The 16,426-nt window shown below is 41.6% G+C and overlaps 2 protein-coding genes across 22 annotated transcripts in view; one reads left to right on the forward strand and one right to left on the reverse strand.

The window, feature by feature from the left end:
* The window catches only part of cacna1db (calcium channel, voltage-dependent, L type, alpha 1D subunit, b), a 111,921-nt gene extending 105,344 nt beyond the window's left edge, over positions 1-6,577 (reverse strand). For 19 of the 21 annotated variants that reach the window (XM_036135549.1, XM_036135618.1, XM_036135601.1 and 16 more), the window contains exon 1: positions 5,387-6,577. In XM_036135549.1, coding sequence (XP_035991442.1) covers positions 5,387-5,504 — 118 coding nt within the window. In that variant the 5' untranslated portion in view covers positions 5,505-6,577. Of the gene's footprint in view, positions 1-533; positions 854-1,168; positions 1,328-5,386 lie in introns of those variants that run through there. The other 2 variants (XM_012877188.3, XM_012877189.3) reach the window with 2 other exon arrangements.
* dcp1a (decapping mRNA 1A) lies at positions 3,027-16,426 on the forward strand. The gene is made up of 9 exons (XM_012877216.3): positions 3,027-3,220; positions 3,562-3,602; positions 4,274-4,401; positions 6,855-6,921; positions 8,873-9,011; positions 10,155-10,241; positions 11,944-12,492; positions 12,603-12,821; positions 13,802-16,426. The coding sequence occupies exons 1-9, from the start codon at positions 3,089-3,091 to the stop codon at positions 13,880-13,882; spliced, it is 1,443 nt and encodes a 480-aa protein (XP_012732670.2). The 5' UTR covers positions 3,027-3,088; the 3' UTR covers positions 13,883-16,426.

Here is a 16,426-nt window from a genome sequence, read left to right on the forward strand (position 1 = left end):
AATCATATTAAATCATACAATGAGTGACTTTAACACGACTTTATCATGTTGGATCCGATAAAGACATCTATGATCTCTGGTTTGCACCACTTGCAAAGTTTATTTTAAAAAAATCTGAACCCACTTAAGATTGATTTGGCATGTCTGCGTTTATTCTACATTGCATGCAAGTCCCTTCGCTAGCATTTGATCATGGCATTACAACTAATATAGTCAACCATTTTTCTTTTCTTCTGAGCGCCACATCCTTAACTCACTTCCCAATGGAGCTGAAGTGTGATCACAAAGCAACAGTGAAGAAAATACGCCTTAATGTCAATGCATATTCTGAAGAATTCACACTTAAGAATCTATCAGCATCCTCTCTCCAGGAAGCACGACTCCGATAACAACAAAAAACTGGCAGATAACTGGGGGGGACAGTCGGGGAATAAAAATCAAACGAGCGCTCTCGCCCCCTCAGCGCTCCAACTCTCCTCCTGCTCTCAGCGCGCAGCAGCTCTCTCCTCTCCTCTCCTTTTTTTTTTTTTTACCTTCAGACTGTTCATCCGCCTCTTGCATCCTCGAATCCACATCGAAAAGATCCGCGTCAAATCCAACTCATCGTTGGAAGAGGAAACCCCCCTGAAGACGACGAAGCGAGGCGCTAACCCGAACTACGAAAGAAGATTCTCCGAGCGCAGACTCTCTGAGAGGAGCGCCGAACATTTTCGCCACACATCCGGGTGCCTGCCTGGCTGCACGGCGCATCCGAGAGGACTGGCTGGCACCGGCGGCGGTGGCGGCGGCGGCCAGTCAATCCGCTCCTGTCAATTATTCTCACTGGAAGGCTGGGCAAACGGGGCCCTAGTTGGAGCGAAGTTGTGCGCAAAAAAAAAAAAAACCGCACACACAAGGGCGCAAACCTGAGAGACGCGTCTTCTTAATAATAGTATTTGTTTATTCCCGGTCAGACACATGTGGTTATAGTATTGAGCTTACAATGCCATGCTGCAGGAATAAAGTGTAAAACAGTGTTTAATCCTAGAGCTTTGGTAAAAATAAAAAATAAAACATATGCGTCCCCGTTAGAAAAAAAGAGTAACACTGGTAAACTTTAACTGGTGGTCATTGCTGAATTGCGTAATCAATGGTATATTTTCCATTCATTTGTAAATAGTAGACTCACCACGCAGGGGTCTCCCCCTTATAATGAACGGCATTCTGTCACCTCGCTCTTCTCCCGGGCCTCATATTCTGCGCCGGTTTCTGGCCTCACTCGACGGCGACGCAGAAGGAAGTGAATTGCTGAGAGAGGCTCTGGTGGAAGGTTAGCAGTGATTGGATTACCTGTGGCTGCGTCGAGGATAAAACGGTTTCACTGCAGAGGCGTAATCCTGCGATTATAATCCCCCGCTCCCAATGTTCCCCCGAGCAGAGAGGCAGGTGAGGCAAGGGACCTGCCATTCAGCAGGGCCACAAGCGCAGGGGCCTCACAGTCTCCGTTTAACATGCGCCTGACGCTGTACATTTGTTTTATTTATCAAAGTCCTGCTTCTGGTGATTGATTTTAGTACTATTAACTGAAGAGGCAGACGATTTATTACTTAAACTGAAACCCTTTGGTTTGCAGGTTTTTAATGCAGCGTTTTAGTGTTGAACAAGATGTAGCACAGTGTCAGTTTTGTTTTAGCTTCTTATGGCGTTGTGGTGATTTTTTTATTTTTTTTATTTTTTTTTACTGCAAACCCAACATTTCCAAATCAGAGCTTTGAGTGGAGGTTGAACATTTCCATTCATATTTTATTGATAAATGACATTAATTGTAAACAAAGCGGTTTAATGTGGAATAAGTCACCATTTAACAGCAAAGGTACCAAATTCATATAAATTACGTCCATTCCTGTCCTATTCAATACATATTTGGATTATCAAATCCAAAAACAGGTAGTTTAATCCCATTCTGGTGCATTATAGCTATATTTGGAACATCCTGCAATTCCAATCAATAAAAAAGAAGCACACTGAATATTTCTAGAGGAATTTCTTCTGGGATTTTCTAAAAGTCCTATGTTCAACGTTGCTGAAAGCCTTTTTGAGAAACACCCCCAAGGTCAGTGTCTGGACAGGTTATCTTAGAAAACCAGGAGACTCCCCTCAGTCGTCATTTCAATCATTCATCCTGAGCTAGCATTAGGCCACAGTGGAAAAGAACGACTCCCTTTTAACAGGAAGCAAACTCCAGCGCAAGGTTCAGGATAATCAGCAACAGTGTGCCCTGGGGAATTTGGCGTAAAGATATGAGTCCTTTCTTGTTTTCCTGTTTTCATTTAAACACAGCAGTGCTGAAGATTTTTACACCTGTAAAATGGCCAACAAAGCTTGTTTGTTTGTTTAATCATCCTCATTTCCCTTATTTTACAAATTCTTACTTTCTTTATTCTTTCCTTTTTTGGAGGGGGCATTATGTTACTGCTAAAATTTGACTTGTCAGTTTAAAAATTTAATTCACTTTTATATTAACCGGTGCACATGGAAAACTTTTCAACATTCCCAATTAATCCTGATGCATCTCAATAATCCTGACATAGAAATAATAATAATAAAAAAGTTAAGTAGGTCCAACTCCTTAGACTGAGGAAGTCTCTTGGAGAAGAGAACCCGTCAAGGGAACATAACTCAACTTTTTTTTCTTTGATGTTCCAAAATGTATGTTATATTTTGTAAACTGTTAAATTGTGTTATTCTGAAGGGATAAAATGTCTTGTTTACATAAATAATTTCACCTTTTAAGTCGTGTGTGCTCTAAAGTGGGTCAACGTGGCTCCATCATCATCATCACCCTGATGAATAATCATGCTGAGTAAAGACGAACTCAAAGGTTGTGGGAGTAAATAATTCGTCGATTTATTTAGTAATTAATTTGAATTACTTTTCACGTGTCTTATTTAGGAACTGTTAAACCCAAATGGAAAGACGCGAGGCTTCGCAACAATTTCTGCGTTTTGAATCGATCCCGGCTGAAGGTTTCTCCGGGAGATGTTTTTGAACGTCACTGTTTCCGGGCTTCGGCGGAAGCTACAAGTGTTTGCAGAAAATCCCTCCGAAGATGGAGACTTTAACTGCGGGGCACATGATGAGCTTAGCCGCTCTGCAGAGACAAGACCCGTACATTAACAAGCTGCTGGATGTTACCGGCCAGGTAGCTCTCTACACCTTCAACTCCAAGGTGAACGAGTGGGTAAGTTTGAGAGAAAGTCGACACGCTACGTACATGTTTATGTAGCATCTGAGCTAATCTCTCTAAAAAAGGAAGGAAAAATACGAAGAAGCTGTAATAAATGTTAGTATTGGTAAAGTTCATCCAGGCTGTGCTGGTTGGCTTTGTGTCTTTATCTCCGTTTTTATTCTCGTACTTTAGGTGAAATAAACAAATGATCTGTGTTGTTGTCGCTGAGCTAACCTAGCATCGCTAGCTAACTTGGCTAACTCTAGTTAGCTGTGTTTTTTTATTTTTTTAATTCAGCTGCTTAGGGTTAGCGGTTCCTGTTCCTCACTGAGAATGTATGTTTTATGTCTTAGGAGAAGACAGAAATAGAGGGAACTCTGTTCGTTTACTCAAGGTGAGTACACAAGGTTTCCAAAGTGTGTTTAATTGCAGACTCATGGAGGTTGTTTACTGATTGCTGCGTCGCCTGCTGTCATTGGACGTATTCAGCGCACGTGTCGAGGCCGCGGTCCTTGTAAACAACAGAGACACGTGCTGCCGTCGTCCACAGCTTCACCATATGCACAATATGAAAAATAGACCCTGTATTAAATCTCAGGGTTTACATCCAAGGACTATTTTTTTATTTTTTAAATCTAGCCTTAAGGTGTACAAAGGCGCATAACATAATCCACAGTGGTATTGTTCAACAGAGATGAGCCCAAAGACAAAAAACTCAGACATCCTTTATTAAAATAGCTTGTAGAAACACTTTTTAACAGTAGTCACTCATAGTATTTGTGTTTTTTTGTTTTTTAATCACATTACATGGGGGATGCTTTCTCCACTCTTTATAGCTTTTCTTCAGTCCACAGTTTTGGATCTGTTACTGCTCTGCTCTCATAAGATCCTACTAAAGAATGTTATAGTATTAAGCTAATGTGTGCATGTCTGTGATTTATTTATTTTATTATTTAATTTTAATTTTATTGTCAAGTAGGTTATACTTAATTGCTTTTGGACTTAATAGGTTTTCTGAAGCCAAACTTTGTCATGTTGATCTTTATCTGCTCTGTGGTGTCGAAGGTCTGCCTCCCCTCACCATGGCTTCACCATCATGAATCGGCTGAGTACAGAAAACCTCGTGGAGCCGATAAACAAAGATCTGGAGTTCCAGCTGCAGGATCCCTTCCTGCTCTACAGGAACGGCAACTGTGAGTGTTTTGAGGAATAGCGTAAAAAAGATGAAGGGATATGCGGAGAAAGGTTTCTGCTACCTTGTGAACTCGACCGTACCTCAGAGGTGCTTGTTGGTTTTATTTTTATTTGCATTTCAGCAGATGTGCTCCTTGTTTCTCCAAGGGCTCTGGCTGCCATTTGAGATGGTTTGCCTGTCACACCCAGGCCTTTGTGGTCTTGGAAAAAAGTTGCACAGAAATCAAATGTTTGGCAGAATCAACATTTGTTGTTGCTGCTTAAGAAAATTTACAAAAAGATAAAATCATTATTTAATCATTCCTGATAAAAACTCCTCTAAGCTCGGTGAGAATAATGTGAATTTTTCTTTCCTGTATAATGTATCAAATGTCAAAGCACATATATTAATTGGTTTTTGCAAAATCCAATTTTTAAAACATCTAAAAATAAGCACAACACGACAAGCTCCTAGTGGGCATGTGCCAGATGCCGGTATGCAGGCTTATCAAGGGTGTACAAAGTTTCAAAAGCACTTTAGTTTGTGCTCATGTCATACCTATTGGTTTAAAGCTCCTTTAACGCTATAATAGGAAAAGGTCCTGGTGGAGACCGGAGTTTTGACCGGAATCTGTACCTCCCCCACCTGTTGTTGTGCACTGCTGGTCAGCTTGCTGAATTAAAGGCTACTAAACTGAGCACTTAAATTACAAGTAAATGTAGGATTTTTTTTAAATGGTTTTACTTAAGTCAGTGTGATGATAAAAACTAACAATACTTGTTGTAATTATAACCATAATAATGTCAGTATCAGGAGGAATGTTTGTTGCTCATCTGTTGTAAATATAAGCTATTAGATCATGTTGTACATGTTTCAGTTTGTGTAGTAGTTCCATGAAACAGACCTTTTCCCTCCTCGTTATCAGACATCGGGGGTCTTATGCTTAAAACCTACACATCTGTTTGCATCTGGCAGAGGGAGTTTGTACATTATAGAACTCGTACCTCCGAAAATGCTCGACAAGCATCTTCCCAACGTCTGGTGGAGCATCTGTCGTCCGTTCTGCTTGAAGGCATTTTTGAGTCCTCTTGGAGCGTTAAGCAGGAAAACCTGGTCACTCATGGCCTTGGCCGACCGCGCAGCAACTTCAGCTTAGCTCGGCTACGGACATCTTCCTGCATTTGGGAAAGGACCAAACCCTCTGGGCTGTGATTGGCGCGTCGGGCTGCTACTTGATATTAATCTCACTGGAAGTTAGTCGGAGCAGCGAAACGGGACGTCCCGACGGCTGTCAGATCTTCAGAAAGTAGCTGACGGCGCTGCCGCCCAGGTAATCTATTAGAAGTCTGAACAGAAGTTTCATCAAGGCGACAAACAAAGAGTTGGATTGCTTTCCCATCTGTTTGCTTATGAGGAAAAACAGCATGGCCAGGGTCAGGGTCAAAGTGGACTGCTCCCCCTTCGGACTCGGCTTTCCCATCAGCCGGGCTGGAATCGACGACATGACGCCGCGACTCGCCGCCGCTCCAGGAGGAGGCGCGTCTCTGGTGGCTTCACAGGAGAGCGAGGCTTGCTTGTCTAATTTCTCCTCGCTTCTCTTCCATCGGTTCGTCTCGGCTCTGGTCGTAGGTCTCTGGTTTAGTCGCTTCTGTCGGCGTGTAAGGCCTCTTGTCTGCAGTGCAGCTGCTGCTGTGAAGGCGTAGCTCCTATGTCAGACACCTGGTTCATGCTCTGGAGAGAAACGCTACGAGGAGGCTCCTCCCCCTCAGAGACAGTTTCCTGCAGAAGAAGTGCGATTAAAGAGCAGAAAGTCAGGCGAACAGAAGGTAGATTCCTCAGAGATGTTGGCAGTTGCCGATCGTCGGCGTCTAAACGCTGTCCCCTTTGAGTGCCGTTGAGCGAACCGCCCGAGGCTGTAGGTTACGTTCAGAGTTGAAGTTTGCTGCTGGGGAGAAACATCTACGTTATCTGCACACTTGTTTACATCTCTTCTTATTCCCTCTGGTCACAGGAGGGGCTGCAGGGAGGCAAAACGCCTGGGTTGCTAGGCTAATACCCCTGAGTGCGGCAGCATTTTATTACACAAATAACACAATTGCATTGCTCTATTAGCTAGTTATTGGTTTGATGAAAGCAGGACTGCTGTTAGTTTTATTAATCTGCAGGTAAAGTTTTTCCCATGTTTTGATTTTTTTTTTTTTTTTTTTTTTTTTTTTTTTTTTAACAATGAATAACATGATTTGCTTCAGAGAACTTATGCCTTAGCTTGATCCAAATATAAGGTTTGTAATATTCTACCAAAAAATCTGAAATGTTCTTTACCTAACCTGTAAACAATATAAACCTGTTTCGATTAATGGTTCCGTAGATCATCTAAAGATCCAGCCCCTCTGTGGCCGGCTGTGGTTTTTAGCCGTGCTGCTCCTGATAGTCGGCTCTCCCTAAAAGCAACTGTTTGTGTTTTTCTCACAGTGGGTATCTATAGTATTTGGTTCTACGACAAGCGGGACTGTCAACGCATCGCCCAGCTGATGGTCAAGTAAGAACATTCATCTCTGTATAAATCAGATAAGACATTTGCCTCTGTCTGTTCTTCAGTAGGAATTTATCAGTATGAACTCTTAAAAGCAAGAAACAGGTTTCAAACTTACAGTTTTCATTAAGTAAGAATATCGTTCAACTGTTAAAATATTTCAGAAAAGCATCTTTAAAAAAAGAAAGTCATATTGCATTTAATTATTAAACAGAGTGATACGTTTCAAGCAGTGACGTGCGGTAGGGTTCATAGCTGGTGAGGCACTGACGTCATCAGAGCGGAGCAGATTTACAAATATATACTCTCTACAGAGTAGACTCATTGCAAAGTGCTGCAGGAGACCGATTGAGCCAAATAAATTCAGTAAGAGACATGGAAAAAATATTGATTCTTTGATGAAAAAAAACCCTACTAAATTATTTGTCATTTGATTGGTAACAGTTTACGAGTTATGATGGATTTCTGCATTTGTAACACATTCTAAAACTATAACACACATTACGCACATTTCATTACAAAAACAAAACATGAATAATTATCGCTGTCTTACCTCTACTTATAAATTAAGTCCATGCGGCGCTCTTTCTGCACTGAAATATCGGTCACTTTCCGGTAAAAGTTCTCTTTATAAAGAGAATATGATAAAAATGGGGAAATTAGATAAAAAAAAAAAATTACTTTTATTACAAATGACTGAGTGAATCACAATTTATATTATGTTATCATTATTATATACCTCACTTGCCTCCCCTGACTGCACGTCACTGGTTTCAAGCATTTATTCCTGCTGATTGTGGCTGGCAGCTGACGAAAAGCCCAAATTCAGTTTTCAGAATATTAGGATGTTACACAATAAAAGATATTTAATACATAAATGTTCCTTCATGGCCTGGGTTGACTGATGTCCTAAAGACACACTACATGAGAAAAAGAAGCGGCATAAAGTCTTTGTTAAAGTGGCCGGTCATGTAGAGAGTGCTGAGCAGACGCACATGAATGAGAAGCTGAGAAGGAACAGGTGTCAGAAAAAGGTGCTACAGCTGTCACCCCTGAATCAGAGATGCTGTCAGAAGCTAAGGATGAAGCAGCTGGACTCTTCTTCACGTGTCCTCTGTCCCTTTTTTTTTGTAAAGTAAAAGTAAATTTAGGATTTAATTTGGAAATGGAAGTCCCAGAGTTCAGAGCGGAGAGGAACAGACCCGCTGAGTTGCTTGGACCACAGTGTGGAGCCTCCACTGAAATTTTGGTGAGACTTGTCGTCTGCTGACGTTGGTCTGTTGTGTTTAATCAAGTCCAACGTCGGCACAGACGACAGTTTGGAGAACCTGACCTGATGCTTCCCTCTGCTGTCGAGCCTTATGGAGCTGTTGGTCTTATTCTCCTGGAGCTCGTGGCACTCGCCCACACTGCCTAAAGTACCAGCACCTTCTTTAATGGCCATAGCGTCACTGCTTTACCCGCCAGAAAACTCACCTGACCTGACCCTCAGAGCGAAACAACGAGGTATTGTCAAGAGGAAGTTTGGGCAGAGCCAGCAATGTAGATAAGTTGTGTGTCATTATTAAAGCCATCTGGGTATCCTCAGCAGAGCCAAGGGCAGTAACTCATGGAAGCCCTTATCAACTATAAACTCTGCCATAACTGGGCATTTCTTTATTAGAAATCCTTTTATTGGTCTGATGTGCAGAGAAACAGAATTTGGGGTCCTAATCACTTGCTGCAAATGACTACAAAAGAAATGTTCTTTCATTAAATTACACTTTGTGTCATAAAACTGTTTATGTTCTACCTTTTTGATCAAGTCACGGTTAGAATAGAATAAAATCATCCTTTGTTGGTCCTAAATATACCTTTTATCAGCAGTAAAGTGGCCGTTCGGTAATAATGGTACATTTTTAATGTCATTTGGACCTGAAATGCACCTGTACATGTGCTGCCTCTATTTATCCTCCAGGATTGTGAAACAAGAAGCGGACCACGCCCTGAGAAAGACCCCAGAGAGGGTAGATCCAGGCAGAACCAATGGAATTGCAGAACCCCGGCCGATCGACATCCTGGAGCTGCTCAGCAAAGCCAAGGAGGAATACCAGAGGGTGAGGAAGCACCGTGTCACAATTTCATTCAATAACTTAGAGAAACGTATCTTTTTATCCAAGTAAATGTTAAATTTGTCACTCCTTCCCACTCAAACATTAACACAGAATTTTCAAAAAGGTGTTACTATTCATAGGATTGAAATACGTTACTAGACGTAGCCTGTGATGTAAAGTCTGGGATTATTTAATGCATGTTGGCCCCCGGATACTGTTCCTCCTCTATGGTCAAAATGGATGTAATGTATCATAGCTACCAGTAGGTGGCGACGGCATCGACATAAATGACGTTAAAAATCAGTCTAAACGGTTTTGATAAGTTGGGGAAATTATGTTTCCTGTCTGGATAAGTATAGAGAAGTAAAATAAGGTATGTAGAAAAATATATATGGTTTATTTTCTGGCTTTATTCTGTTTTACTTCCATCATTATAAATTTGAAATCTGATGTGATCAGCTGAATCCGTCCGGCTGTCCATATTACGTCAATCCCTCCATCTCCCCATCGGTCCTGCTCTCCATTAATCTATCAGTCTAGCCTCCACGCATCCATCTGTCCCACCATTCATGCACTTTCCTTCCTGTCCATCCCTCGTTCCTCGTGTTGATTTGCAGACTCTGTGGAAATATTCAAAAATCCACTGCAACTTTTTTAGTTGTGCTCAAATACCGACTCAATATCTCAGCAAATGCTCAAGAAATTTGAGTCTGGAAAGTGTAACGTTTTGAAAAGGTGTTTGAGCCCCATAGTTCTAGACTAAATTTTCAAAAGATGTTTTTGAGAACAGTCTTAGCTCCTGCATTCTTTGAAGGGTTTTGCCCTGTTTTGTCAATCATTATCATTTGAACTTTATTGAAAAAGAATAAATTGTTTTTTGGATTTTAGCACAGAGAGCAACATGACTATGTGCAAAGCCACCCTCTGCATTATAATTCTTAATAATTTTTGTATATCCAGTCCTTGTATAAAACAACTCTCTTCACACCATAAATTGTTTGCATGTGAGCTGGAGATGCAAGCACAGCAAAAGTTTGAGTTTTCAGGTCCTGTGGCTCCTTCAACTCTTCTTTATTTTGTGCTTCTATCCTTGGTTGTTCTTTACAGACTTGTAGTGAAACCTAAACATGACTGTGTGTTTTCCAGGCGCAGAGTGGAGAAACAGAAGAGTCTGCAGAGTCAACGTGCATCAGGAAGGCTCCAGAACCGCACAGAACACACCCTGCTGAAAAGGTAGTTTATTTACCTGCATTTGGCAGCCCCCATGTTACCTGCCAGTGTTGGTTAAGTTGCAGACTAAAGCTCATTTCTTGGGAAGTTATTTAATTGATAAATTTAAGGCAAGACAAACAACTTCTGAATACTTGAATTTAATTACAACAGAAGAGGTGGCATAAGACAAAAAAACCTTATCCTAATGACGCATAAAGATTACATGTTTTTGTGGTCGGTTTGAGTTTTTAATCTTGTGCTAATGTAATTTAAAGTAAAAGCAAATTAGAAGCGAGAGAATTTCACCTGATTTGTTGTATTTCTTTATTTTCAGTAACTGTGCTGCTGCCTTCTTGGCCAGGTCTCTCTAGTAAAAGAGAGATTTTTATCTCAATGGGACTATCCCGGTTGAATAAAACGGCAGATTTCAAAGCCTTCTGGTTTGACCCAGATTTTTTTAGGCTGCAGAAGATTTCTACGAGAAACTTTGAAACACAAGCGGAAAAGGTTTTCATGAATAATTTAACATGAATCCCGATCCTCCCACAGTCCAGCTTGGCTTTTTATTAACAGGGATGTAGAGACGACTCGCAGATGCTTTGCATTCTATATGACCAGTCAACTTTGCCACGTCTTGTCAGGTTACAACCACAAACTTCAAGTTATTTTATTTGGATTTTATGTACAAGACCAACAAACAATGGTTTCTGAGTGAAGGTATACCAACGTACGTGTTCTTTCAATTTTGTGTATGGGTGAAAATCTGAAAAGTGTGGCAAACGCATCTATTCGTGCTCACCGAGTCAATATTTAGCAGAACCACCGTTTTAGGATGATTACAGCTGCAAGTCCGTCAGGCTTTGTTTCCAACAACGTTGCACATCTGGACACTGACGTTTTCTCCACTCGTCTTTGCAAAAATGTCTCAAGTGTAGTCGGTTCGGATGGTCAGCGTCCGTGAACCCCAGTTTTCAAGTCTAGCCAAAGATTTTCAGCAGGATGTTGAATGGGCCGTTTTAACACCTGAGAAGAACCATGTGATATAAATCACTTCCTGGTCGTTCTGGCTGTGAGGTGGTTCCCCTGCTGGAAGGTGATCCTGAGCCCTTGTCTTGTAGGATTACCCTGTATATTAAACATCATCCACCTTCCAGTAAACTCTGAGCAGCTGCTCTGTCCCTGCTGAAGGTGAGCTCACTAATTGGGTGACTTCTGAAGGAGGGATTTTTGTAAAGGCCATTGAATACAAATACACGCCAGAATTGTATTTGTAAAAAGACTTTGAATTTTAAATTTTCACAATTGGGCCGAACTTTGTGCTGCTCTGTCAGATAGAAGCTCATCGACATACCTTGTTGTTTGTGGCTGTAACGAGACAACATCTTTCCTGTTAAAGGAGAGTTTTTTCTTTCCACTGTCGCTTCATGCTTTCTCAGTATGAGGGATTGCTGCAAAGCCATCAACAATGCAGACGACTCTCCCTGTGGCTCTACGCTCTTTCAGAGGAATGAATGCTGCTTGTCAAGACTGCTATGTTTCTTTAGATAGGAAACTTTTTCATCAATCTGTATAATCTGGTTGAATTTGACTTTGTAAAGTGCCTTGAGATGACATGTATCATGAATTGGTGCTATATAAATAACATTTAATTGAAATGTGAGCTCAGTTAGCTTTGTGCCGGTCATTTACTTGAGCTAATCATGTTTCACTTCTCACCGCCCAGAGCTCCCATACGATGGTGAAGCAGATCACTGTTGAGGAGCTCTTTGGTTCTCCGCTCCCCAAAGAACCTGCTGCACAGAACGCCGCCTCCTCCAGGGACGTCCCACACGCCTACGTACAGAAGCAGCCCTATCCCGCTGCAGCTCACCAAAGCCCGCTCCTCGCGCAGCAGTTCTCGAGCCACGACCCCGGCGCTGGCCAGCAGCCACACGGACCCGCTCCTTACGCGCTCAATCCCAGTCCTGTCTTCAAGTCCATGGTTCCCATGCCAGAGCCCCAGCCTCACTGCCCGGCCTCCCCTCTGGTGATGGCTCCTGGAGGCTCGGAGCAACACAACGCCCTCACTGCGCCCGCCGCTCCTCCAGCTGCCTTTCTGGGACAGGACATGGTCGGCTCTCTCAAACCAGCAGCTTCATCTGTGAACTCTGGCATCCACAAACCCATCCTGGCACCCAGCTTCCTTCCAAGCACGCTGGTTCCACCTCGCAGCTTCCAAGAGCCCAAGAAGGACGTTTTCTCTCAGCCTCCCAACCTGATCGCGCCCATGTCTGTGAGTTCAGCTTTGTTTGCTCCGGACTTTGACTCCAGGTTCTGATGCTCCGTTGCCATTGGTTTGTAAACCACCACATTTCTTTCAACCCTTTTTTTTTTTTTTCTCAGGCTATTCCCATGAGCCCTGGACTCGCTGTCCCAGGCTCCGACGCCTCAGTGCTGCTGTCTCCCAGCGCCTTCCAACAGAGCATGAATAAAACCACAACGATACCCGCGGTCCCGTCTGCTCCTCCGGATCCACCGTCTGCGTCTGGAAGACCTGCGGAGCCTCTTCAGGCCCACTGCAGTAAAACGCAGCTGCAGGAGACCTTGATACACCTCATCAAGGTACCGCCGTCCGCGGCTCTGATGATCACAACACGCATGTTTCCAGACACGCCTATAGTAAATGTGACAGCGCTGCACACGTTTACTGTCACCTTTTTATTGGTGGTGTGTAAAAACCTTAAAATAAATGTTTTTTATTGCTGTGGATTTAAAAAAAAAACAGCTATTTAATTTTATTCTCTTTATTCTGCTGGGAAGAAATATGTTAAACATGTTTTTACTTAGTTTTTAATTACTGGTTTTCTTAAAAGTTCTTTAAAATAAATGGGACTTGTTGTTTACACTAAAACTGATCAGAGTCTCCAAGCAATTTTAATCCCTTTCTGTTCCTCTGAGGTATAATTTTGACCCGACACACTTTTTATTTTAGCCACTGGGCTCTTGGCTGGAAGAAGAACCGTATTTTGTTGGAGACCCGCAGCGAAGAGCTGTGACTTGGGGTCCTACCATCACAAACATAAAGATCTGGAGTTTGATAAACTGTACCGGGACTATAAGTAGAACCGGTCCGACGAGACTAAATCCCAGCTGTTTGGCAGCTGACTTTTCTAGTTCTCAGTTCTCTGGGAACCTTCTCAGAAGGTCTCTGAAGTATTATGACGTTTTGTATTTAAATCTGGTGGAAACAGTCAGAAAGCTGAAAATGGCTGGTTATTGGTTCTGTGGATAATGATCTAAAACACGTGGCCAGGTCCACACACTTCTTCCACACTAGAGGACACTAGAGCGAATGCTGAGCGCTTGTTATTGGCCAAAGCGGGTATCAATAGAATCGTAGAGTTTTGTTTTTGCAAAAAAATGTGTTTAAATTTCAGGTAGGACCTTTCAACATTTTCCTATGTGACATTATACCAGTGCATAAACGTTATTATAAAGCTTTTTCCTCCCCTTTTAAAACGGGTGCCAATGAATGTGCCCGTTTAAATAATTTTCACTTTTGACACATTTTATTCAATCTGCTCTCTTGCTTCCTCCCCCAGAATGACTCGGACTTCCTCAGTGCCATTCATGTGGCTTACCTGCAGAGCGTATCCAAGGACTTCAGAAACATGAAGCTGTAGTCCCGCTTCGAGCGGACGTGATTTCAGTGCTAGAACTTCTTTATGGCCACAGACGAGGGCAAATGATTGTGGGAGAAAAGCCAAGGAAGACACAGGTTTGTGACGCACTGCACACCACCTTCTCTTCTCCAGCACTGGTGCCAAGGATTGTTACGGGAAAGGCCGCAGAGCCAACCCCGGAGTCACTGCCGTTACCCTGGATCTGTCGGCGGAGAACACGGCAGGAGAACATTTCTGCGTACCTTCAGCTAACTTCCCCAAATACGGTGACTCTGGCTAATCTAATGGCCGCCTAGTGAAGAAAGCCGATCACTTGGAGGACAGGAAGGAACACGGCGGACGTCTGGTGGAAGTCTTTTATGACCGATGGAGGAACATTATGTGTATCACAGACACTTCTCCTCTTATTAATGTAACCGTCATCCTTGTGGGGTTCTCACAGTGAGAGCGCGGCAACACAAACAGGACACACGCCTTTAAAAAGAACTACATGTGTTTCCACTCAGTGAACCAGAAGGTGGTGCAGACAGCTTGTGTATTTTTAGCAAAACAGTTTCAGTTTATTTGTGGCGTTTTAGTTCTTGGAAGATTTTTTTTATTTTTATTTTTTAATTATTATTTTTTTGCAACCATTTTCTCAGATTAAAAACTTATCAAGAGGCACTTAGAGCTCAAAAGCTAAAATACAAATCAGTCTCTGAGCATCTTTTTTTTAATTATTATTGTTACAGGTGGAATATATTTATAACTCCTAAAGGCACACAAAAAAAACCCATCTTTGCTTCCTTTCTCTCCTCCAAAGGATCCTGCATCCCTTTGTTTTCATTCTGGTTATCCGCTGCGCCTCCTTCACCAGCTGAGCTCACATCTTTGTGCAATACACAACCACTTCAGACCAGCACTGTGGGATCCTTTGAGACGGTACTACAGAAATAGATTTTTATGAATATAAATATCCTGTGCAAAAAAAAAAAATATCAGAAGATCAGGTTGGTAAAATGTTTGGATTCCTGTTTACAACCATCTATTTATGAAAGGTTGGCGCTGAAGTTCTTTTGTAACTCGTTTTTCTTGGTAAGCTAGCCGTTTAAAGTTTGGATTAGAGAATGTAAACTACCTTCGTTTCTTGTTTACAGTTCGGTTTTGAGTAGAAAGGAGTCAAACTTGATTTGGCTTCTTTTCTTTGCAGTAAGAGACTACTGCAGAATATCTACAGGGGAATCCTGCAGAGTAATTTAAAGGCAGGAAATAATTCATCCGGTGTCTACGGCACAAAAAAAAAAAAGATTTATTTTGCATATCGATTTATCTACAGAGGCTTTTCCTACATCTGCAGTCGCATGTCGGACATAAACAGGATTCTTACACCTCAAACTACACAAGTTAATTTGTTGGATCAGCATTTTAGTTACCGAAACACAGTGAAACAGTGTCTTGTGTAAGCAATGTTAAAGGCAGATTTTTGTTTTCTTTTGTTCTTTTAAAGAATATCAGAAGTATCTCTGAATGAATGGAAATTAGATTAAAAATGCATCTTTTACTGCTGTAGCTTCATGTAGAATATTTTTTTTTTCAGAGATGGAAAAATTCCCATACATTTTTTTTTTATATATATATAATTAAAATCCCAAGTGGCACAGTTATTGGCACCCTTAACAATTGCTGTAAAACATGTTTCTTTTATTTATACTTTTACTTTTTTAAACATATCAGAGCACATGGGTATTTTTCATTATTAAGAATTGCCTTCATGGGTCAGCGTGGTATAAAAATGACGCCACACAAAGACTCAGATTTTCTTAGCCACTCCTCAAAATGGGAAATACAAGAGAAAATGCCTTTCAAAGCAGGAAGATGTATTGATCAGTCAGAAATGAGCTGTTCTAAACCTACCAGAGCTTAAAACAACAGGGTTTATGATAAATGAGGCTGGATGAGGACTCGAGTTCTTCTTGGTGCCGCGCACACACAGTGAAGAGGTCTAAAGCTCAATGTTGAAGAACCGCAGTAAATAATTTGTTGTGAGGAATTCCTGATTTAAAAAGGAAAGAGAGCAATTAATTCCCAGTACTAATTATTGCTAAAGCAACTAATTTTTTAATAGGCTTTTTTTACTCGTCTTTGCCGTTAAACGTGGAGGGTGCTGTAAATCCTCGCCGTGACTGACATCATGACGAATGTATTTACTGTCAAAGTCCTGCATTCAGCAACATGAGCTCTGCACACGTCGGTGTGGTCCCTTACGCTTTTATTTTGATCCAATTCAAAACGACACGGTTGGATATGAGCAGCCCGTAACAAATCAGATGTCAGTGTGTTTCCGTTGATATTGTGAGATCTTGTTACAACCAATTATTATCGCTAATGAAGGAACAATTAAAACATAGTAAATTAAACCGTGTCATACTGGAGATTTTAAGATGATTATTTATCATACTGGCCAGAGTTATGATTTTTTTTCTTTTGGTATGTCATTGCAATTTTTTTTCTTTTTTAGTTTGTCACTGTATACATATTTTGTGATAATAAAGATTTGAACCCAAA

The sequence above is a fragment of the Fundulus heteroclitus genome, chromosome 1, assembly GCF_011125445.2.
Source record: "Fundulus heteroclitus isolate FHET01 chromosome 1, MU-UCD_Fhet_4.1, whole genome shotgun sequence".
In the NCBI taxonomy this organism is placed as follows: domain Eukaryota; kingdom Metazoa; phylum Chordata; class Actinopteri; order Cyprinodontiformes; family Fundulidae; genus Fundulus; species Fundulus heteroclitus.